We start from the raw sequence: 23,461 nt of genomic DNA on the forward strand, positions 1-23,461 counted from the left end.
CTGTTAGACCTGCCAAGAGGGTGTGATCAGTCTTGTCTTCCTTCTGAATGAAGAATTTCTCAGAACGGCAACAAAAACTTGGAAAAGCATGGAGAAAACTGTTGGAAAGTCCTGTCTCTATGCAATTTCAGACCCCTTTTAGATCCTCCTCAAACTTGCATATCTATGATAAGCCATTTGTGAAGCTTCACCCCTTAGTGTTCATCTGAGAGAGCCTTCCAGGAAGGAAACCCTTCCATTCAGAGAAGGGGAGCACACATCCATCCAGAGATTCCCTATTGTGTATTTTGTTCCAAATGAACAAAAGGAAGCCAGAAAGAGCATCATAAGTCGATAGCCAGTCTCTGGCTCAGTTATGTGCATTTTTCATACATCTTCTCATTGTATGAAATGAAAAAAAATTAATTCCAAAAAATTAATTTAAATTTATGTGTGTTTTTTATAGAAACAGAAAATTCCCAGTGGAAATCCCTCCTCTGGTGTCTTGGGTTGAACTCTCTGTTTGAGAGAGGATGTAGATGAAAAAAATCTCTTTAACACTGCAAAATCCCTTTGACTGTGTTGTCAGCTTGGATGAGTTTAAAAGGGAGCACTCCAAGAAGAGTTGATTGTCTGAAAACAGCACCCAGCCTGTTGTAGTTCTTTATTTCAGCAGTGAAGGCTTTGCTGGGAGTTGGGGCCGCCTGTCCAAGAGAGACTGAAGAGAAAATAAGGGCAAATAACCCAATTTACAGAACAAGTGTGGAACCTGGTGTTGTTAGAATTGAATGACCAATCTGGTCCTGAGCCCAGAGTTTCATCCTGGTCTGCCATCCCCAGAGATATAAAATGAGGGGATGCTCTACCTTCTTCCTCCACATCTCCAGGAGTGCATTAAACAACAGAGGATTCCTGCAAATCCTGCCAGGGTTGCTGAAGATATTCCAGTAATTTCCAGGAGCTCTCCTTTTGCTGACCTCCTGAGAAATGTGTTATAAGGGAATAAATCCACCTGGATGGGCCCCCTCCAGCAGGGATCAAATTTGACCTAAGTCCATCCCTCTCCACTGCACACCTGGGCACTGCTTTGGAATCTGTTGGCCCATTTTCTTTCTTTTTGTCTTTTTTTTTTCTCATTCCACAGATGTGAAATGGATGCAAAAAAAAAAAAAAATCAAAGTCATTGAGTAAATAAAATGACAAGAAAAATCACGGAGGTCTCTTGGCAGAGAGGAGGGAGACATCCTACTAGAGGTGCTTCTACAACTAAGAGCAGAAAGGAAAACAAGATGGATGTTAGCAAAGAGACATAATTCATGTTCATTTGGGTTTAAGTAGTGGAAAAGAATCATTTATCTGTGAATTAAGTGGACAAAGAGATGCAGAACTAAAAGCTACCTCTCAGACTAGAAAGAGAACTGGAAGGATGTCATTTGCTTTGTGTTGCTTGAAGTTGTTTACACTCACCCCAACCAGAAAGACATCCTGACAGAAGTGCCAACAGGCAACACTCCTCCTACAGCCACCAGGGAGAAAAGAATGCACATTTAGAGGTCATCTTTCCCCGAAGATCACCAGTACCTGGGCACTTTTTATCACAACTGAAATTTGAATTTTCTCTAGTGATGAGTGCTCTTGACTCAATGGAGTCAAGACACACAAGCTCAGAGCTGAAGATCCGTATTTAATCACTTACCACAGAACCCTGGGAATTCCCCAGCTCTTAATCTCTATACATTGTATGCTCTGCAGATGCAGCCAAGAGACCTCACTGCCCTAATGTGACTTCTTTCCATAATTTTTTTTCTAAATTCATGGCTGCATCTTCCCCCCTCCCAAAAAAAAAGGTTCAGTTTGTAGATGTGAAAGAGCAGACTATGCTGTTTATCTTGGATGGAGATGAAAACCCCAAATCTTCTGAGAGAAAAATCTTCTTTAGAAGATTCTTTTAAGAAAAAAAAAAAAAAGATCATTTTCTTAATAATTCACCTCTTTTTCTTGTCAGGCTCATGTAAAACACGCACATCTGATGTGGTGATATCTGTTCTCTGCTGCAAGCTGGCAGAAATACTTGATCTTAGAAAGATCAAGCAGAGCACACCTGAGTGCAATGAAACACTTCACTGCAATGGAAAAGGCAAAATACTTCACATGATTTTCTTCAGCACTCCAGGACAAATTTCACAGCTCCTTAACCTGCACTATATTTAGCACCATGATTCAGTGCAAAGGTCTGGTATATTAAAAAATGCCGTGGATTTTTGTGTTTAGCAAAAGTTGGGGAGAGATATTTCTTAGGAATCATTCCTAATAGCCAACTCTTACACCTCAATATTTAATGGCTGCTTAATTCCTACTAAAATCCAGAACCACATTTTTCATTACCTAATGGGAAATAAAATCAATCCCTTTTAATCGTGATCAATGCGTGGCAGTGCCAGAACTGATTTTTTTAAAAATCAAATTTACATCATACTTCAGACTCAATTTCAATTATTCTGTTAGTGCAGCAATGGCAGCAACAATGTATTTTTTTTTTTTGAGCAAATCAAGCAATACATTTTAGAAAGCTTTCATAACATTCTGCGAGCTGACGTTGGCCAAGCAGCACAATTTTATGAGCTGTCATCACTCTAGGAGAAAAAGAACATCCAGTCACGGTATTCCCAAATCACAGATCCCTGGTTTGGCATTTGATCATTTTATATCTTTTCAGTTTATCTCTTCTGCTGTACACACCCCCTTTGCTCAGTTTCCCTACTTTGTTTTTCATGTTTTTCCTTCAGAGCAATTAACCAGTGCCATCCTCCACACACACAAACACTCCATGGCTTTCCTGTTAACGTTATCTTGCCTTGATCTCACATTAATCAGTTCTTTGGGTGTTTCTAGACCTTGTGGGCATTTATTTTTAGCATACCTGTGTCTGGATTCTGTTGAGGCCTCGGAACCAGAGGATTTGTCCACGTCGGAGTTCTCTCTCTGCATGATCTATTTCTTCAACATCTTCATTGAGCTCCTCCTCAGGGACCTCCTCCTTCTCAGTGAGCCTCCCTGCCTCCTTTAAAAACTTTAGCCTACTTGTTGGGATGGTTGCAATGACCTAAAATTATAAAAAAGTACTGAAAACATAAGCCTCATTCAGGAGCAACAGTATAACAATCTGCTAATTACAGAAAAGCAATCATATTTTAGTAAGGTCTATAAAGGTGAGCCAAGCCTGTTCCTAACAGCACTTTGCACCTGGACAACTCCATTTTAGTCTCAAAAATATTTAATTTATTGTGTAAACAATTAGCATGACTTGCGCCACTAAACCTCAGTGTGGAGCAGATTTAAGGCTGGGAAAAGTCTTATCAATAAAAGAAATTGAAAATAAAACAAGATGGAAATATTTCAATGTAATTATGTAAAGAAAACTTAAGCAGATAGATAGCTCTGCAATTCAAGTTTGGGTATTTGTATGGCAATGGGAGGTGAAAATTCATTGTATCTCATGCTGATAAATCTTCTCACACTCCCTCGGTTCATGGATTCAGCTTCCCCTTGTTCCAGCAGCTGGAATGCTTTTCTGGCATTTATCAAAATTGAGTTTTCTGAAAGGTGTGGATCTGGTTGTTGGATTTCTCATAGGACTGTCTCTCACTCTGTGTCCTTGCCACAAATAAATTCTGATTAACTTAACCCCTCTTCTCATTCTGCTTGCCCACCCAAGTGGTCCTTGGAAATAACTAATGCAGGAGAATAATCTTTAAAAATTGCAGATACTGTAGCTGGACAATTATCTTAAATCCATTTCAGGGTTACCCTGTTGGGCAGTCATTTTCTCTTTGTTCTGATTCCTTGCATAAAACCAGGAGCAAATCATGGCAATTTGAACAAGACATTACCTGGAGCACACTGAATGCTTAAAGCAAATCTCCTGCAAAGCAAATTTTTAAACCCACTTAGCAAAAACTGCTGCAATTTTCTTTTTTGTCTTCATTTCAGCAGCGAGCAACCACAACTGTGAAGCTCAGATGGATGAAAATGAAGAGAGAACCAAGAGAGCTGCCAGAAAATTGGTGAGGAGAGCTTTGGAAAACTGGAATGGATGCAGTGGAGACACATGGAAATGTTCTGGATATTTTCAGGGTGGAAGCAAATCTTTGAGTTTGCTGAGGGTCTCCTTGAGCTTCACAATCCACAAGGTCAGTTTTATCATAATGTTTTAAAGACAGATTGAAAAAAACCCAAAAAAACCAACAAAATAATCAAACCCAGTTTCTACACTACTATAAAACCTTTTTAAAGGGGGTTGAAAAACAAGATGCAAACCTGGAAAATTAATGGTGTGGCACAAGCAAAGACAGAACAGGAGAGAAAAAGAAAGGGGAAATGCTCATCAATTAAATACTTACTGAAAGTCCTTCAGCCTCCCAGCTTTCAAACTACAATGCCAGCACTCTACAGAGAGAAACTACTGGAAACTCTGGGATCTGATGAAAGTGATGGTGATAAAGGATTTTTAAATGAAAATATTCATAAAAATAACTCTACTGGGTCAGAACTGTGTGTGACAGAACGTTCCTCTCTTGCAGCACCTCAGCCAAGCTGATGAGACTCTGCTCTAATTCTTTCCTTAAAGTTTCCTTAATGGCTTTTTTTATTATTCATTTATTTTCTGTATCTGCTAACACCCACCCAGTTCAGGACACAGACTCGATAGATGCAGATTAAAGAACAAAATATTATTCCCAGAAAAATTATCACAGTTTTAATAAGTTATCAATAATTCTGGGAATGGGATAGGAAATTCTTTAGAAAGTCTTGTTTTTCTGAAGGGATGGGAGCTGTTAGAAAACTGTCCCTCCAAGCACACCAAATTGACTTGCTGGGAACTTCTTAAATTCCTTTCAGAAGTGCCTGCTCTGACACCCAAACTTGGAAATCTTGACTGCCTTTCGTGGCTCACCAGAACAGCAGGTTCAGCACGTGGATTAAAAGAAAAATAAGAATAACAGATTTGGTTTGTGCTGAATTAGAATGAGTCAGAGCAGCAGAGAAAAGGCTGAGACAGAAGAGAAGCATCACTGCTAAAGGAAAAGAATTCTCCCTCACTGAAGAGCTCCCTGAAGAAAGACCTTGCCACAGACTGTAAATCATGTAAATATGGACATAATTGATTGGTTTTAGCATCCTATTTTCTCTTCTTGTCACTAAATATTGACCACAGGAGAGATATTTTCTTCCCTCAGTATTTGCTTTCTTCCCAGTGCTAAAACTGTGGAGGTGTTCCAATACCAGTTTTAATTTAATGTCTAAGGTCTCACAATAAACCTGGGGCAAGTAAAGTGGAAAAAAAAAGCTGATATTAGTATTCGTTCTTGGTGGTTATGTAATAACCATGGATAACAAAATTTAGAGGCCAAAAATCAAAGGCTGTGGGAAATTTTCACAGCTGAATGAAGCAGTTTGGATTCTTCTCTCTCTCCCTGTTTGACTTCCCCTTTCTCCAAAGGTTAGTATACTTTCCAAACAGTAGGAAAAAAACCCCAATAAATCTTTCCTTTCTGAGATTATCAAACTGATTTTAGGTCTTCCTCCTGCAAGGCCTTAAGTCAAATCCCAACCTCAAGTAATAATTACAGCAGAATCATTTAATAGTGATGATATGCATTAAAATGCAGATATGCATTAAAAGCTGTTCTGATTCTGAGCTTTTTCTAAGGAAAACTGAGGCCAAACTTTCAAAAAAAGTTGGGTTTTTGCCCCCAGAAGAGAACAAATAATCAGAATTGAAAGCAAGCATTTATTCACTTCAATTCCAGTAGAACCACAGAAGAATTAAATTGCAGAGGGCAATTTCTTGACTCTTCATAGAGGCAAACTGTAGATCTACAAATCTCTTTACATCTGAGAGAAAAAAATGTAACTTCATATTTTCTTTACTGCACAAGGTGGCAACAATTTAAATACCTTTTTAGTGCATTCAGAGGTGAAAAATTATTATTATTATTATTATTATTATGAACTTGGCAACCTGTGTTTGCACATAAAAGAGCAATGTAGAATGTTAACAATACTGATTGTGTGTGTGTATATCACTTCCAGAGAGTTATTCCAAATTTATTTAATGTGATCTCATTGACATTTTTTCTTCATCAACGTATAATTCTATATTAGCCAATGATGACAGAGGATATGGCAGAAATTGAAAAGGAGATGTTAATTTAACTGCTATTTTCTACAACTATTAAATGCAAAAAAATTCTCTTTTTCCTTCACACACAGAATTAGATGGATGGAGAATCACAGCAGAAATATTTTAAAGGCACTGGAATTTTTCCTATGACAGTAGCCAGAATGACAATTCCAGTAGGGGAATGAGTTGGTTGACCTAGAACTGGAACTTCATTTCAGCTCCAAAACTTTGCCACATCCTACAGGAGGAATTCTATTCCAGGAAAGGTCACAATGCATTTGCCTTTGCTGCATTTTTTTGTGACTAAAAGACAAGTTGTGACTCAACACCCTTCACAAAAAAGCCTAACTGAAGATGCCCCTGGTGACTGCACACCCTCCTAGAAAGGAAAGATTTGAAAATTAATAAAAAACCCCAAAGGAACAGAGGGATAAATTATCCTTACTAATAAATCTCTCCTTGAAGCTCTCAGAGAGCTCCTTGGGTTTCAGTGAGGGCTGCACTGGGCACTGAGAAAGGAAATCACAGGAATATCCACAATATCACACCTCTGAATGTGCAGCTCCTGAATGCTTACCTGACCCCACACCAGCTCTCCTAAGCCAATAAATACACACCACATCCACTGGTCCAGCTGCAGGGGAGAACAGCTGAATGGTTTTCCTCCAAACTGGACAATTACTATCTATAAAGAGAAGCATGAGGGAAAAGGGGTCAATTTTTTTTCAGGGGGAAAAGGCAACAAAACAAAAACAAACACAGCCAGACAAAAAAATAAAAGAAATAAAAATAATAATTAAAAAAAAAACAACCTGCATAATTTTGATCCCAAAAAAACCCATCAAACCCCACAAACTTCTGCATCCCAAATTAAAAGTGTGGAAAACAAACAGAAGAAATAGCAGTTCAGACTGGAGTTCCTCAGCCTCATATTTAACAGTGGTCAGATATGAATAGTCAGGAAAAAAGGGAACAGGACAGTCCCTGTGTGCTCTCCCAGCTCCTGGTTTATGGACCCTGATCCAGTTCATTTTGGAATGTCCATTGCAAGAGAGGCTCCTCCCTCTGAGTAACATTTTATTGTGTATTTACAGATGTGCTTCATGGAGGGACAGAGGGGACAGAAAACTCTAGATCTGTTGGAGGAAGGGGGTGGGAGAACCCCACACTTTCAGCAGGATAACAACACACAGAGTGAGCAGACTGAGAAGGTTTTGCTAACTGCAAATCTGGTATTATTGATATTTCTTTTTAATATTGCTGCTGCAAAATCAGGGACCTGAAATGGCATCCAGAGGTTTAAATTGTCCAAGTTTTAAACTCATGATTTTGAATTAGATGTTAAAAAGCATCACTGTGAAGTTCTGCTCCCATCACTGCTGCCCTTCCTCCAATATTCAGTTTATTGAGGAGTTTCCCTTTTCAAATCTCTGTAGCCCAAGCTCAAACTGCTCTTTCCTCCTCCTTCCTCCTCCCAGGAAAAGGTGCCAATGCTGAGCTGCCACTGCAGAGCTGAGCAATAACGACAAGATAAAAATAGATTTCTAAGTGATAATATCAAACACTATCAAGTACAGGATGGATGCCAGCAAAAGAATGGATGCAGGGGCAGAAGGATGAATTCCTATAGAAGAAAAATTTGGGGAAAATGTGTATTATTGTGATCATGTTCACTTGTGATGGGACAGCAAACTCAGGAGAGGAACATGAGGAATCACAATCCAGGGGCATCGTTGCTGGGAATACTGAGCAGCATTGGACAGTGGCATTGAACAGAAGAACAGCTCAGCATCAGCTGTTTGAAGGTATATTTGTCTTTTCAAGGAGTAATAAATAATTGTAAAATGCTTTGCTGGTATGCTATTAAACAATTTCTTCTGTAAAAACCAGTTACAATATCAATGATGGCTGTTATTATTGTACATGCTAAGATTAATTTAAGAATTAACCCAGTTATAAGGATCAAAATTTCTGTTTTATTAGCATGGCTACATAACGTTTTCCATTATTAACACTTGTGCTGATTGAGAAAATACAACCAACCAGGTGATTTACTCTTAAATGGGCTTCCTGCAGCACTTAGATTAAAATTAAAGAAAAAAAAAAGAAAACACAGAGAAGAAAACCCCAAACAACTTTGTGTTTGATTTTTTTTGAGTAGGTTTGTGACAATTTGAGTGATGATTTGTGATGAACAGTAAGTGATTCTTGGCCAGAGCTTTACCTGAATAGCGAAGGTGCCCAGGACAATAGTGCAAAAAATGGGGTTTCTGAAGATGCCGTCAAAGACGTTCCTCTCGCCGTGGATCTTGCGGGCGTTGATCTCGTTGAAAAGCTGCATCATGACAAAGGTGTTGAAGATGATGGTGTAGTGCTCGGAAGGAGGAGAGTGAAGAGGGGCGTTCCTCCCACTGTCAATCTTAAACATTTTCTCACCTAGGCATAAGACAAAAATAAAAGTTTTCTCCAGAATGAATCAAACCAATTTATATTCCACTCGTATTCTTCAGCCTTCGCTTGCTCTGCTTTTTCTAGATAAAACCTTTCTTGGACCAATGAGCAAAACATATCTCCACTGAGGAAGAAGCTGTTCAAATGCTGACTTTTATCTAACAATACCTAACTCCTATCTGACAACACCTACACAATGTTGTCAGTCCTTCTTACCTACCCAAGTAGGAATTACTCTAAGCACTCAATTCTTTCAGGTGCAAAAAAATCTTAAGGTCATTGCAAGAGTGTTTGAATCTTCTACAGTGGTTAGAAGACACTCCTCTTCATCAGGTTTTACCCGTTTACTAATCCAGTAACTTCTGCCAGGCATTGAAGGATATCAGTCAAAAAAGACACAGACATTCCTGGTTTTAAAGAGATTTGGGGCTGAGCAGCAGCAGGCACTCCTGTTTAGTTTGATAATTTGGATTTCACTCATAGATCTGACCAATTTTAAAGCAAGATACAACTCATAATGAGTAACTAAAAATGTGGTAAGCTTTGAAAAAATAAAGTTAAGATTTATTTTTTTTTTTATAACACAGCCTGACAGGACCAGACAGTGAATTCTGGATTTCTGATGTCTCAAAGACATTTACGTTTTGTATGTTCAAACACAATGTATTTCTAAAAATAAAAAATAGAAAAAATTGATGTGCTGGTCTCTGAAGAAACCTCCTACAAAAGAAAGGAAGTATTATTTGACCAAAATAGAAATAATTCTCATTAATTCAAAATTTAATTATGGAGGTACTGAGTTTTGCACATCATGTCACTGCAAAGCTGAGCCTTGTGGAGTTTAGAAAGGAAAAGATTATTTCCAAGGCTTATCAGAAAATTGTCTGGGATGTGTCCTTCAAAGTATGCAGGAGTTTTCCAAAGACACACAGGAGCAATTAGAATAGGGGGGGAAAGCCTGGTTTGCTTTTCATCTGGTTCAGTATAAAGTATTTTAAACCATAAAATTCATCAAAAAGCCATTCTAACTCCCCATAAAGTTCACAGAAGTTCTTGTTCCAAGATGCATATCACATGAATTACCAAGAGTTTCTTCACCCGTTTTAGAGAAACTGAAATTCCAATTTCCTAATGCAGGCATTCTCAAAATTCCCTGTAAATCTAACAACGTTAGAGACCACCTCTCTTCAGAAACCTGGCAATATTTTTGGTTTAACTCCATTATGAACAGATCATTGCCTCCTCTGAGCATCCCAGATAAGCTGCCAGATGGCCATAAAGTGGGCAAGGCTTTCAGAATGGAGCTCAAAAACCTCCTAAAATAATAAATTTACATTTGCAGCTTCTCTGGAAGTCTGTGTATAAGGAAAAAAAAAAAGAAAAGACAACACATGTGATTTAACAGTGACTACGAAGTGACAAGAAGACAATACCCAGCTGAAAAAAAATCATCTGTCCTTTGAGAGGGTTCAGTTATTATTGTGGAGGAACAGAATCTATTATTAGCTCCTACTATTCCCTGCAGCAAGAAACATTTCTCCTCCTTCCCTCCCCTCTCCAAAATACAACCTATAAAAAGCATCCATTGCCAGCAAGGCCTGAAGAAGAATCCAGTAATGCAATAAATTAGACTTTTCGCCCCCTTTTAATATCCATTCCAGAAATTAAATGTCAAAGCAGAGTGTTATTTGTATCACTTAACACTGATTACTTATTTTCCATACCACTTAATAAAAAGCCCATCCAACCCCCCATTAAGTTCACAGAAGTTCTTGTTCCAAGATGCATATCACATGAATTACCAAGAGTTTCTTCACCCGTTTTAGAGAAACTGAAATTCCAATTTCCTAATGCAGGCATTCTCAAAATTCCCTGTAAATCTAACAACGTTAGAGACCACCTCTCTTCAGAAACCTGGCAATATTTTTGGTTTAACTCCATTATGAACAGATCATTGCCTCCTCTGAGCATCCCAGATAAGCTGCCAGATGGCCATAAAGTGGGCAAGGCTTTCAGAATGGAGCTCAAAAACCTCCTAAAATAATAAATTTACATTTGCAGCTTCTCTGGAAGTCTGTGTATAAGGAAAAAAAAAAACCTGAAAGACAACACATGTGATTTAACAGCGACTACAAAGTGACAAGAAGACAATACCCAGCTGAAAAAAAATCATCTGTCCTTTGAGAGGGTTCAGTTATTATTGTGGAGGAACAGAATCTATTATTAGCTCCTACTATTCCCTGCAGCAAGAAACATTTCTCCTCCTTCCCTCCCCTCTCCAAAATACAACCTATAAAAAGCATCCATTGCCAGCAAGGCCTGAAGAAGAATCCAGTAATGCAATAAATTAGACTTTTCGCCCCCTTTTAATATCCATTCCAGAAATTAAATGTCAAAGCAGAGTGTTATTTGTATCACTTAACACTGATTACTTATTTTCCATACCACTTAAGATCAACATTATTTCTGGACTGTGCACAACACTTTGCTCTTGGTAAAATGGATCTTGATTTTTATTGTGGTTTGTTTTGTGGGGTTTCTAAAATTTGTTTTTATGTCCCTACTCACCACAACAAGCCTCACAATGAAATCTCAGTATAGAAGCAGCAGGATGGACTCTCCTATTACAGCATAACCTTCTGTGCTGTGTTTGGATACAAACTTTTACCAAAGCCCAAACCTGTATTTTACGAGGGGAAAAAAGCTCAATGAGGCCATTCCCAAGGTAACAATATATGGAAAGTGACCACAACATGCACCTTCTGTGCTTCCCATCCCATCAACAAGGATTCATAGGATCACAGAGTGACTGGGTTGGAAGAGACCTTCAAGATCATTGAGTCCAGTGCAGTCCTAACACCTCAACTAAATCCTGGCACCAGTCTCTTTTTAAACACATCTGGGGATGGTGACTCCACCACCTCCCGGGACAGATCATTCCAGAACTGTATCACTCTTTCTGTAAAAAACTTTTTCCTAATATCCAAAAAAAAGTTTCAAGATAACAAAGGCAGGCAATAAGCGCGCATTAACTCGTTACATTTAAAGCATTTTGACACTTCAGCCATACAACCCAGCTGCTCGTGTGCTGAGCACCGAGTCTGGGCAGCTTCTCACCGACAAAGAGCAGGGTGAAGATGAGGGTGAGCTGGTAGACGGCGTGGCCCAGGATGTTTTTCATCATGGTGCGGGAGATGAGCGGCTTGTTGCGGCCGTAGGGTTTGCGCAGCAGCAGCGCCTCGGTCGGCGGCTCCGTGGCCAGCGCCAGCGAGGCGAACGTGTCCATGATCAGGTTCACCCACAGCATCTGCACGGCCTTCAGGGGAGAGTCCTGAGGGGAAAAATCAGGAAGGTTTGTATTTCCCAGGAAAAGCCTGGCTGGGGGTTCATTTTTCTCAAGGGATTCAGAAGTTCCCACACTGAGGACCCTTCTTGCGCTTCTGGGACCCTTCTTCCATTCCTTCTGCAGGACCAGGAGCACAATGGTCTGAGCAGAGAGAAATTATCTACCTGCAGGCATTTAATCAACACCATTTGCAACCACAAAACTCATACCAAGCATGACAGTAACTCCTTCTAACTCCTATTACAATGCTCTCCGTTCCTTCATGCATCATTGCTTGAATTTTCAGCTGAATTTAGATAATACAACTAGAGAATCCAAGTTTCTCTTGTGGAGGAAAAATTATATTGAAACAGATTAAAAAGTAACATTTCCTTTATACTGTCTTTTTTTTTCTGAGACAGCTTGAAATTATTAAAAATTTATGGAACAATTATGGTGACATCGTGATACATTACACTTAAATAAGATCATTAACAGTAGTGACATAATAATAACAAAAGCCTGATATTTTGATAAAAATCATCTGAAACTTATTAAATGATATCAAATGTGCAAAATCAAGACAACCTATTCTTTTATTACTAAAAGAAAAGTATATTTGTCACTATAGAAATGGAATGAAAAACCCCAAATCCTGGTATTTAATGCAGGCTGTGGCTTTGGAAGCAGCTCTCCAGTCACTAGAAGGAGCTCTTTCCTCACACTATCCCATAACGTCTGTGGTCATAATACACATGACTTTAGTTCATGTTTAAAAACCCCCAAATTAACTAAAATAAAGCAAAGTTACACAGATCTAAGGAGGATGCTGGACAACCCTTAACGAAGTTTTGATGTGTAACTCACTGGGGCAGCTGTGAAGAGAGAGATATGTTTCAAGGAGCAAGGGGAGGAAAACCAAAAAAACCCAAACTCCTGTGCCTTTAGGCTGTATAAAACAGGCAGCATTAGCAAGGTCTGCTTCCTGTTCCAAACAGATCATTTTTATGAGGGAAAAAAGAATCACCAAAGTAATAAGGCATCAACATGACAAATTTCATCACGAAATTGAGTTACTCTGCTCGGTGAAAGCTGGGAGAGGGAGCACTATTTTTATGTATTTCATTACCATGGTGCTGCAGCAACGAAGCCAAAACAATGTAGAGGACAGCATACAAACCAAAGCAAAGCCAACAAAACTCCCTGAGAATTCTGCCTGTTTCTTCAAAGGGTTAAATGTTAATTTTTAATGAAATACCATAAAAGAACACGCATTCAGTATCCCAAGGACTGATAGAAAACAAGGGTAAGTGCTTTGGTCTCTTGAACATCTGGTTTAGATTTGTTTCTCTCCCTTGAGATAAAATATTATTTCCCCTAAAAACACATTTTTAACACATTTACACTGAATTTGTGGCATTTGATTTATTACAAAAAAACCCAAAACTTTTGACTTATTCAAAGGGATGGAGAAAAGCAACCTCCTGTTTCTCAATCTTACAGGTTGGTTCATCACAGCAAGGAGGACAATTAGCATTTATAGATTCTTGACCTCTTGGTTATGAGTTGCATTAACTGGGTTTATCTGGAGAGCTCAGCTCACTCATTTGAAATGCAGCTGCAGAAACAGGAAATGTCTTTGTCTTTAGAGATGGCTAAAAAACTAAAGGTGATCAGGACAAACTTCATCCCAAATCAAGACTTCATTCATTTTTATTAACACTGATGGCTCCAACAAAGAGAGCACTTGCAGTAAAAAGCAGTTTGTGGCTGGAGCTCAAAGACCCTCGATGGGACACAGGTAAAAAGGAAAGCATCTTTTCTGCTGAAGAATTTTCCTTATCATGTTCTTGCCTGTCTCCTTAATAAGTTTGAGCAACCTTCTCTGCTTTGATCTGTTACAAAAACTCAATTTCCACTTCACACGCTGAATTCTCTGTCAATAAAACCAAATTTCCCTGTTAGATTTAATAGATGAATTCATATATTGAGGTGTCAATCAGAACCTGCCATATTCCCAGCAGAATGGGGAAGGCAAGGTCTGTCTTTAGAGATGGCTAAAAAACTAAAGGTGATCAGGACAAACTTCATCCCAAATCAAGACTTCATTCATTTTTATTAACACTGATGAGGCCCTAACAAAGAGCACTTGCAGTAAAAAGCAGTTTGTGGCTGGAGCTCAAAGACCCTCGATGGGACACAGGTAAAAAGGAAAGCATCTTTTCTGCTGAAGAATTTTCCTTATCATGTTCTTGCCTGTCTCCTTAATAAGTTTGAGCAACCTTCTCTGGTTTGATCTGTTACAAAAACTCAATTTCCACTTCACACGCTGAATTCTCTGTCAATAAAACCAAATTTCCCTGTTAGATTTAATAGATGGAGTCAGAGATTCAGGTGTCTATCAGAGCCTGCCATATTCCCAGCAGAACAGGAAAGGCAGGGTATTTCAGTCTCTAAATCACACAACTGTAATTGGCAGTCATCAGTTTTGGCAACAACATGTTCTCACCATTTCACACTGCCAATCACCTTGGGTGGCTGTGGTGCCCCTAATAATTATCTATTATTGGCAGTGCTACACTGCTCAGTGGAGTGTGAGAGCTCATTCCAGGCTGAAGCCAAAACATTAAATACACATTAGTCTGGGCAGGCAGTGGAATGAAATTTCCACTGTAACTCTATCTGATTTCTGATTAGTTGGTGGAAACTGAGGGAAATACATATCAGCTAAGGAGCTTAGGCTTCCACTGCTGATTTTAGTCACTTATGGAAGTGGGATGCAAATCAACCTTCTTTTCTTTGTGTTTTAGCCACTAACTGACCGGCCAATAATTCTTAATTCCTTCTCTGAAAACTTTGGGGATGTGAACCACCCAAAATCACCACTTATTCATCAAATTCCTTTCACTTGACCTTGGAATAGGTTAGCCTTGGCCTAGAGGTAAAAGGAAAATGTCCCTTAAATCAAGTGATGTTACACTTCATCTTGGAAACACTTAAAAGTACAAATTGCCAAAGGCTGGAAATAAACTACAAATCTTTTGTGACATGCAGAGCCTCACAAATTTTAGAGCTTGTTACTTTTGATTTAGATGACAAGCTGCAAGGGAACAAAAAGGTATTTTCACCCTTACCTCTTTACTCCTGTTTGCCACAGAACACATGCAGGGATTCGTTAAAATGAGCATTTCTGGGAGTTACCTTTCTATACATTAATGCAATAAAAGTCCCTGTGCTGCTAGATCACACTGTCTGCTAATTGTATGGAAGTGGCATCCTCAATTCCATTCCCATGCCTTGCCAAAACAAAGCTAAACAGCACAGACTTTGATTTTATATTACAGCTTTTTCAAGTTTGCCAGTGCTATTATTTTAGAATTTGCCAAGTACAGTTCTGCAGTAAAACATTATAACCACGTAAATTACTCCCTTTTACATGTAAGTATAGATCATCCTCATTTTTTTGAACAAGATCTGTAAAAACAATCAGTGATTCATGCAGCAGTTCATTGCTACAGTGCCTTTTAATTAACATTTAATTTTCCAAACATAATGTCCTATGGAGTCACTGTTTTCAGCTCCTAATGTCTGCTAAAACACTAAGTCTCTCTCAAAGTGCAAGAATAATAATTTGAATGTAAAATGTTAAAACACAGCCTTTGTCTTCCCTTTTTTCAGTGCAGTCCTTTTGAAGAGTTACAATTGCCTCAACAGTTGGAGCCACAGACTGAACCTGGCACGGAGAGAAACCCTCTTGCTTCATGGCTCCAGTAAAAAACTGTTTCCATTTGACTGAGCTGCATTTTAAAATCTTCATTTTGTTCATAGCCAGATCACTGTGGACAGCTCCAAGCGTAATGAGCTGGTATCCTCTGGGTGCTGTGTGGTTTTTGGGGACAGGGAGCGGGGTGAGCCCATACAGGGCTCTATAGGACACCCAGAGATGTGGAGCAGTGACTCACTGCAAGCACAAAACTCACAAGAATCGTAGGCAGAGCTCCAAGAACCACCCTCACTGCATCAATCAGGGGCTCTGCAAAACTGTTTTTCAGAGAATGAAGTCAGAATATAAAAGTTTGTAGCTCATAAATCCACTGGGAAAAACAAACAATGGGTTTCAGCTGAGGCAGTGGCTGCAGGAGAGAAAGGACAATTCTACGCAAATTGTCAAGACCACCACACCCTGACCACACTAAAGGTGTGCAGTGGGCACCACAGGGAAGGCAGCAAGAGGGAACTGAGTTAGATTAATTAAAAATAAGGTGAATGAGCCCAGCTCAGTGGCACTGAGCCACACAAACCTCTCTGGGAGTAACCAGAGGTGTGAACTCCTCTGGGGTCCGTGCACACACAGACACTGAGCTAAAACCACCCCTGCAGCCCAGGCTGAGGGCTCCTGAGCCAGCTTCCCACCAGAGACTTCTCCAAGCTCTGCTTTCCTGGATGACCCAGATCTCGGAGCGCCTTACGTAATTACAGACTCACAACACACAAGTTCATTATTAGCTGAAAATTCAGATCTTGGGGCTTATAGATTGAGCAGCTGTAAACTGAAACAGGGCCCGTGTAAGTGAGATCCCTTGGAGGGATGGTTGTGGCAGCAGCTGTGCTAAGCTTGTCAGCAGGTGACACTGGATCTGTAATTCTTATGCTGCTTAGAATATGGTTGCTGTCACCTTAACATGACTTCATGCTGGGAACCAGGGGAGACAAGAGAAACAACCATTTGCAGTGGTCCTGTGCATAACAAGTTCTTTGACAGCCCACTGTTTGTCCTGCATAAGCTTTATCTGCCACTGGAGCAGTACAGAGACATTTTGTACACATCACTATCTACTGAAACAGCAAACCAGGACAAAACAAAAACTGTAAATATAGCAGATATTCTCTAACAGCAGCATCTTCCTGAAGCAGGCATTGGGTAGATGAAAAATAAAATTATATTTGCTTAAAATTAACAGAATTAAACTAAACAGCAGTTCCCTGAAGTGGAATTGGCAAGGACCTTCACTTCATTAATCTACTTGAGGAAAAAAGCAGCAGATTATTAAAATGGACACTAATGGTCCCAGGTTCTGCCTAATGTTTTTCTTAAGCCTCTCCATGGGCTTCCCAAGGTGCCCTGGACCAAAGAAATCATCTCCTGCGTGGGCAATGCACTCTCTGGATGCCCCTTGGAGGGCTGGCTTCCCTCCCACCACACTCACACAGTCATTAATTAATTCATTAATACAGAATTGCTGTGCTTTCACTTGCAGTCCTGCAGGGAGATGACCACATCCTCATATTTACATGTACACCAGAGCAAGTGCAGATCAAGACTGAATAAAATTAAGCCCATTATGTTGCAAAGCACAAGCCAAGTATTAAAAAAAGATTAGTCCAAGCAAAGATTTTATTATCTTTGTACTTCCTTTAAGCACAAGCCAAAAAGACTAGGTGAGTGTGCTGGTTCCAAACTGCAGAACAGATTACTTGAGAGGTGGCAGGAGGAAGAATAGAACAAATGTTATTACCTACAGAGAATTTTTCTCATTCTAGATATGAAATGTCACCAAAAGAACAGCCTGTGTAATGTTCATGAATCTCAATCTTAATGATGGACTGAAATGATAGTCTGTGTGTCAGAGAAAGCCAAACTGATCCCCTAAATCAAAGGAAAACTCAGTCCAGTGAAGACTTTCTTTGTGTTCATTTTGAAGGTCACAGGGGCTGTGCTGCCTTTTGGAAACTATAGATTTGAGCTCTGTTTGTTTGTTTGCTTGTTAAGGACTAAAACATTTCAGTCAAAATCTTTCAGTCAGACCTGTGCAGAGTTCTGCAGATTTGGATGTACATGTGTGCACCTAGACTGTTGCAGGCAGGATTTTTTTGGGAGAGTCCTGCACTTTGTGCTGGAGCTATTTTCATAGCAACCAGAGGGTACAGTATGTTCCCAAGTGCAATTTTTAGCAAAGCTTTCAAGCCAAACAGAATGTCCTTTGGCTGGCTGGAGTCAAAGCCTAACACAATAATGTGCATTTGTGAGGCAAAATCCTTCTTGAATGAGACAGAACCGGGAGCAGCTCGAGATTATTCACACTGAGTGTAAACTGTGGCAAAGGACAGAACTGCTGCCTTTCTGCTTCCATTTCCACTTCAGCTTCCCCCACACCTTTCCTTTGGGTTTGCACCTTTACTGCCAAATTAAGGAATTGCACACAAATCTGCAAAGCAACCCAGGAGTTCCAGGAGGTGTCCCCTGAAACCTTTGAGCAGGGACAACAGGCCCAGGGTTGGTCTCACAGACCTGGGGGCAAGAGAAATGCACTGGACCGGATCCAAATCCTTCTAGAAGCCAAAGGAATGATTCAGAGGATGAAAAAAGCTCCAGAATTAAAAAGGGGATTATGCTTGTAATGATAATGCACTTCACATCCACTTAGACTTGATTTAAAATAGTTCTTGCACTGATCCAGCAATGTTTAACCTCCTCAGGGATAAAAAATTATTTGGTTACCAAATAGAATGAGTTTCCCTTTGTGCTTCCACACAAAAAAATGAAGACATACTGGGCATTGACCAAGAAATTTTACCTTAAATGTTTCTAGTCAGATACTGATTGTCAATAAAATCAGTTCCAGTGATGGTGCTGCTATCAGCACCTTGTTCTGGCTGCTTTTGTACCAATTGTAAAAACCTCCCAGAGTTTCAGTCCTCATTTCTGGGTCACCAGCAACAATCATTTCACAGCCGGGCATTTCCTCAATATGCTGGCAAATGTTTCCAAAGGAAAATTCATCCAACTTTGCTGCAACACCACAAATTTTGTCCCTCAGCACAGGCTCAGTGGTGACCAGAAGGGACCTCCAAGGCCCCTGGATGTCAGCCAGGGCACAGGAGAAGTTTGACCTCATGGGTTTGTTAAGGTACCTGGGTTTCTGGTTGCAAGGATCAGTTCCATGATTCCAATGTAAGTTTAGCCTGGAGCAGAGCTGATGATTTATTCATTGCTTTGCTCAGGTGTGCCTGGGCTGAAATGGACCTGCTGAAACAGGTATGGGCATCTGGGTGATGCACCATGAGGGAAGCATCAGCTTTCCCGCAGTGCATCCCAGTCCAGGGGGACATTTTGTGACAGCACTTGTCTGCAGCATCTAAAATATACTTTATTTTAGGGACTGACAGTATGAAAAACAACATTTTGTTATTTCCTCATTAAAACAAAAACCTTACACTGTACTGCATATATCCTGTTTAATCTCTAGAGGGAAAAAAATGCAATTTTATTGCCAAAATAATTATAATTTGAGAAAAAAAAAATGTTTGCTTTGAGATATGCTTCTTGTAAATGACCTGGATGTGTTGCATCTGCACCAGGATTGCAATGAAGGATTAATGGATTGCAAGAAAGAGAGGTCTAAGTCCAACTCTATGTGTCATTTAATTGGTTTGTCATCTGCATCTGGAATTAAAAATAACTGCCTGAAAGCAACAAAATAATTTTATCAGTCAAAAAGATTGGGGTTACTTCCGTGGGTCAGCACTGCTGTCTTGAAAATAACCTCATTCCACAATGCATAAAAAAATATGTATTTATTAGTGAAGTATTCTGAGAGGAAAAGGCAAATTCACATAACCTGCTCCTTTCCCAACCCATGGTGTTTACTGTTTGACCATCACAGGCTCAGGGATGACAACACTGAGGGAAGCAAAAATGCTCCTAAAAGTGGGTTTCTTTGGGAAAAAAAAAATTATTAATCCAGCTTGACATCAGCAGCTCTTTACCCCTCAGCAGCCTGATCCTGGGAATTCTCAGGAGAATTTACAAAGGTTTTGATGCAATGACAATTTTTTGTCTTTTCTTTTTATACCTTTTATGTATCCTCAGTGCCCTTAGCATGCATACTTGTAATTCCTTAAGTCTGAAAACTTAACATAGTCCTGGTATCCCATTAAGCCAGAAAACCAAACGTCCTAAAGGCCTCACAGTTAGAGGCCAGAAAGCCCAACATTATCCTGAAAAAACAAGGTCTCCTCTTAAATATATACTGTAAACTAAGATTAAGTCCAGCCAGGAATAAATACGTCAAGATAAAAAGATGCCACTATTGTATTTGTAGGGACTCTCATGGTAGGGAGGAATGATGTATCTGACTCCATGTTTTCAGAAGGCTAATTTATTACTTTGTAATACTATATTATATTAAAGAATACTATACTACACTATACTAAAGAATACAGAAAGGATACTTACAGAATGCTAAAAAGATAATAATGAAAACTCCTAACTCTTTCCAGAGTCCTGACACAGCTTGGCCCTGATTGGCCAAAGAGTGAAAACAACTCACAGCAGAGTCCAATCAGACAATCACCTGTGGGTAAACAATCTCCAAACTCATTCCACATGCGCACAGCACAGAAAAAGCAAATGAGATAAGAATTGTTTTCCTTTTCCTCTGAGGCCCCTCAGTTTCCCAGGAGAAAAATCCTGGGCAAAGGGATTTTTCCAGAGAATGTGAATGCCACATACCACACTATTAATTCAAGCATCTCATTGAGGCATCTTTGTTAGATATGCTAATTTGCAAGGTCTATAAAATGGCATACATGATCTATCGTGTGTAGGCATTTCAGCATGCTCCACCTTGGTGAAGTGTTACACCACAAAAATCCTTACTAAATACCAAGACAAAAACCCTTTAACCCTTAACCATGCCTAGCTCTTCATTTTAGGACCAAGGATAAGGCATCAGTTTATTTGCTGTGTGCCAAGCAGGAATCAAATGCAAGGCCCCATCTACTGGGAGCGTGGATCGCGGCGGGATCGTGACAGGATCCCAGGAGGATTTCAGCAGGATCCCATCAAGATTTCAGCAGAATCCCAGCAGGGATTGCTCACCTGGGTGATGCAGGCGCCAGTGAAGGCCACGATGACGGCCACGATGTTGACGGTGAGCTGGAACTGCAGGAACTTGGAGATGCTGTCGTAGACGTTGCGGCCCCACATGACGGCCTTGACGATGCTGGTGAAGTTGTCATCTGTCAGGATGATGTCCGAGGCCTCCTTGGCCACATCTGTGCCCGCAATGCCCTGGGGAAAGGGGTTGGGAATGAGATTCCCTGCTGGACAGCACAAATCTCCATAGTCAAAGCTTTTTATGTTTCCTGGAATTTCACTAATTCGGCCAGGTTTTGATGTGAATTAGGCTGCAGAAAAGGGAATTGACAGAGAGCAGAGGAGTTCATGTGGTAATGGGTCTGAGTGTTTTATCAGCTTAAAGACTGCTGATCATCTGAACTATTTTTGTCATTGATGATGGTTTTTTATTATCCATGAACAGAACTGGTAACAAAAATAAGAATTATATGTCTTTATATAGTCAGAGTACGCATGGAAGACACCTTTCCAATTAGTGGTGGGTTTTACCACAGCAAAAGAGAACTCCAGTGTTGTGAAGAAAAAGTTCATTTTTCTGTATGGGCACAGGATTCTGCATAAAGCCAATAATTAATTAGACAAAATCCTGAAGAAGTATCAAAACAAGCAATGCCAGTGAATCCAAGTGAATTAAAGGATTCTGAGTCAACATAACTCATTCCCACCAATATATTCCTTCACTGACAAGTATTAACTAAGCAACTTCACATTCAATGAATGGAAAAGCCCTTACAGCAAATTCATAATGGCACAAACATCAAGATTATACCATTGCAAAGCCAACATCAGCTTTTTTAAGTGCTGGTCCATCGTTGGTTCCATCCCCAGTCACAGCTACCACCTGCCTCTGTTCCACCTGTGTGCTGTCAATAATACCTGCAAAAAATGTATGTATGGGTGTGTGTTTACAGACATTTATGGGCAATAATTAGCAAGATAAAACATCCCTGTAAAAAAGCAGGGTCTCTGTAATACAGATTGGATAACGCCACACAGTTTTACAGAGATTAAAAGGCAGATCTTTAAGGAAAATAACGATGAAAGCTGTGGCATCACCACCATCCACTACTAAACATCACCATTAGGATTTACATGGAAAGTTCTGATCCTGCATCATCAACACATCAATAAAACCTGCTCAGGCTTCAAAGGCAATGAGAGCAGCTCATTATGTCCTTCTGGCAGATTCCTGCTATTTAAAGTTTTGTGTCACAGCCCAGCACTGATCAAACATTGATGGAAAGGATTTGCCAAAAACTTAAGTTCATGTTTAGGGCTCTCCTGAACTGGGACCTAGCTGTAATATCACCTTAACTAAGAGGCCTTCTTAACCTAGAGATAACAAAAGCCATTGATGAATTTTATTCAGCTGGAGAATTTTAGCAGCCATGTTCAATTTTGCAAAACAATGATTAAGGAGATACAAACTAATTCTTTAAATTCTGGAACCAAACATTTTAATAAATAGATAGAATAAAATAATTTCTACTTTCATTTTGAGATCATTTGAGAGAAATAAAAACCACTTTTCACTTGGTGAATCAAGTTTTTCACACAACAAGGCTGCAGGGAATTATTTTCCACTTATGCAGAAAGTCAGGAAAATAATGAAGAATTTTTCAGAGGCTACAGAAGCAGCCCAGTTCTTTATAGGATGAAGATCATTTACCACTCATGTTTCCATTTCCATGTCAGGGTTCATTTGAGTACGAGTCCGGAACACAGGATTGTTGTGTAGGATACAAGAACACCTTTCCATATTGATAACTTACGGGAGGAAAATGACAGAATTCCTTTTGATAACACATTTTGCACAAAGTCGTTACCTCCAAAAACAATTATCCAAACCTACCCAGTGTGAAAAGCCTTCACTCTGCTCTGAAAAAAAAAATATCCTTCCCATATCAGATAACCAAGGAGAAATAGGAAATTGCAGATTACAGAGCAATAGCTGCCTCTTGGCAAGGTTCAGGCTTATCAGGCACCAGAAGATTGCAGTGCCCTGTGCAAGCAGTTAGTGCCCAGTATTTTTCAGAGTTATGAAAATGAGAAAAAAAAGCCCTATTCACTTTCTGCTGGTAGTATGATCTCAGAAAAATAGCAATTACTCTGATAAGATCTCACAATTAGAGTTTTCAGTTTGTTGGGGTGATTTGCCTTTGGTATTACTAAACAAACAGGAACATCATCTGTCACTACTGTTAAAAGCATTTACTTTGTCTTGTTATTAACACATCCTTTGATGTTAAATTAATAGTTTAAGCTTCTGAAAAAAAAAGCCATTAAAATCTCTGGCTCATTAAGGTATTAACTGCTCCAAAGAGGTCGATACTATCTGCTCACAACTGGGCTCCAAGTGGGAGCACAACCCAAATCAAGTTGAAGAGGCTCAAACAAATGATCTCCTAATAGAGATAAATGGATATAAATAGTGACTGTGCTGATGACTGTGCCACCAACTGCCCTCCCTCAGCCAGCTCCTGGGTGCTGCCAAGTCATTCACAAGGTTTAGGAGACATTTTTATCCCAAAATCCAAACTATGCAGCCAGGATGAGCCCAGAGCACAGAGCTGAATGCAGCCATGGAAAACCAGACATGAAA

General features: G+C 39.7%; 1 protein-coding gene across 16 annotated transcripts in view; it reads right to left on the reverse strand.

The window, feature by feature from the left end:
* Positions 1-23,461, reverse strand: part of ATP2B2 (ATPase plasma membrane Ca2+ transporting 2) — a 396,338-nt gene that overhangs the window by 17,331 nt on the left and 355,546 nt on the right. For all 16 annotated transcript variants that reach the window (XM_039701003.1, XM_039700998.1, XM_039700999.1 and 13 more), the window contains 6 exons: positions 21,629-21,735; positions 20,821-21,012; positions 11,732-11,945; positions 8,388-8,599; positions 6,741-6,848; positions 2,900-3,082 (listed from right to left, as the gene is read on the reverse strand). In XM_039701003.1, the coding sequence (XP_039556937.1) occupies positions 2,900-3,082; positions 6,741-6,848; positions 8,388-8,599; positions 11,732-11,945; positions 20,821-21,012; positions 21,629-21,735 (1,016 nt within the window). The remainder of the gene's footprint in view (positions 1-2,899; positions 3,083-6,740; positions 6,849-8,387; positions 8,600-11,731; positions 11,946-20,820; positions 21,013-21,628; positions 21,736-23,461) is intronic.

The sequence above is a fragment of the Passer montanus genome, unplaced genomic scaffold (genome assembly GCF_014805655.1).
Source record: "Passer montanus isolate IOZ18808 unplaced genomic scaffold, ASM1480565v1 scaffold147, whole genome shotgun sequence".
NCBI classification, from domain to species: Eukaryota; Metazoa; Chordata; class Aves; order Passeriformes; family Passeridae; genus Passer; species Passer montanus.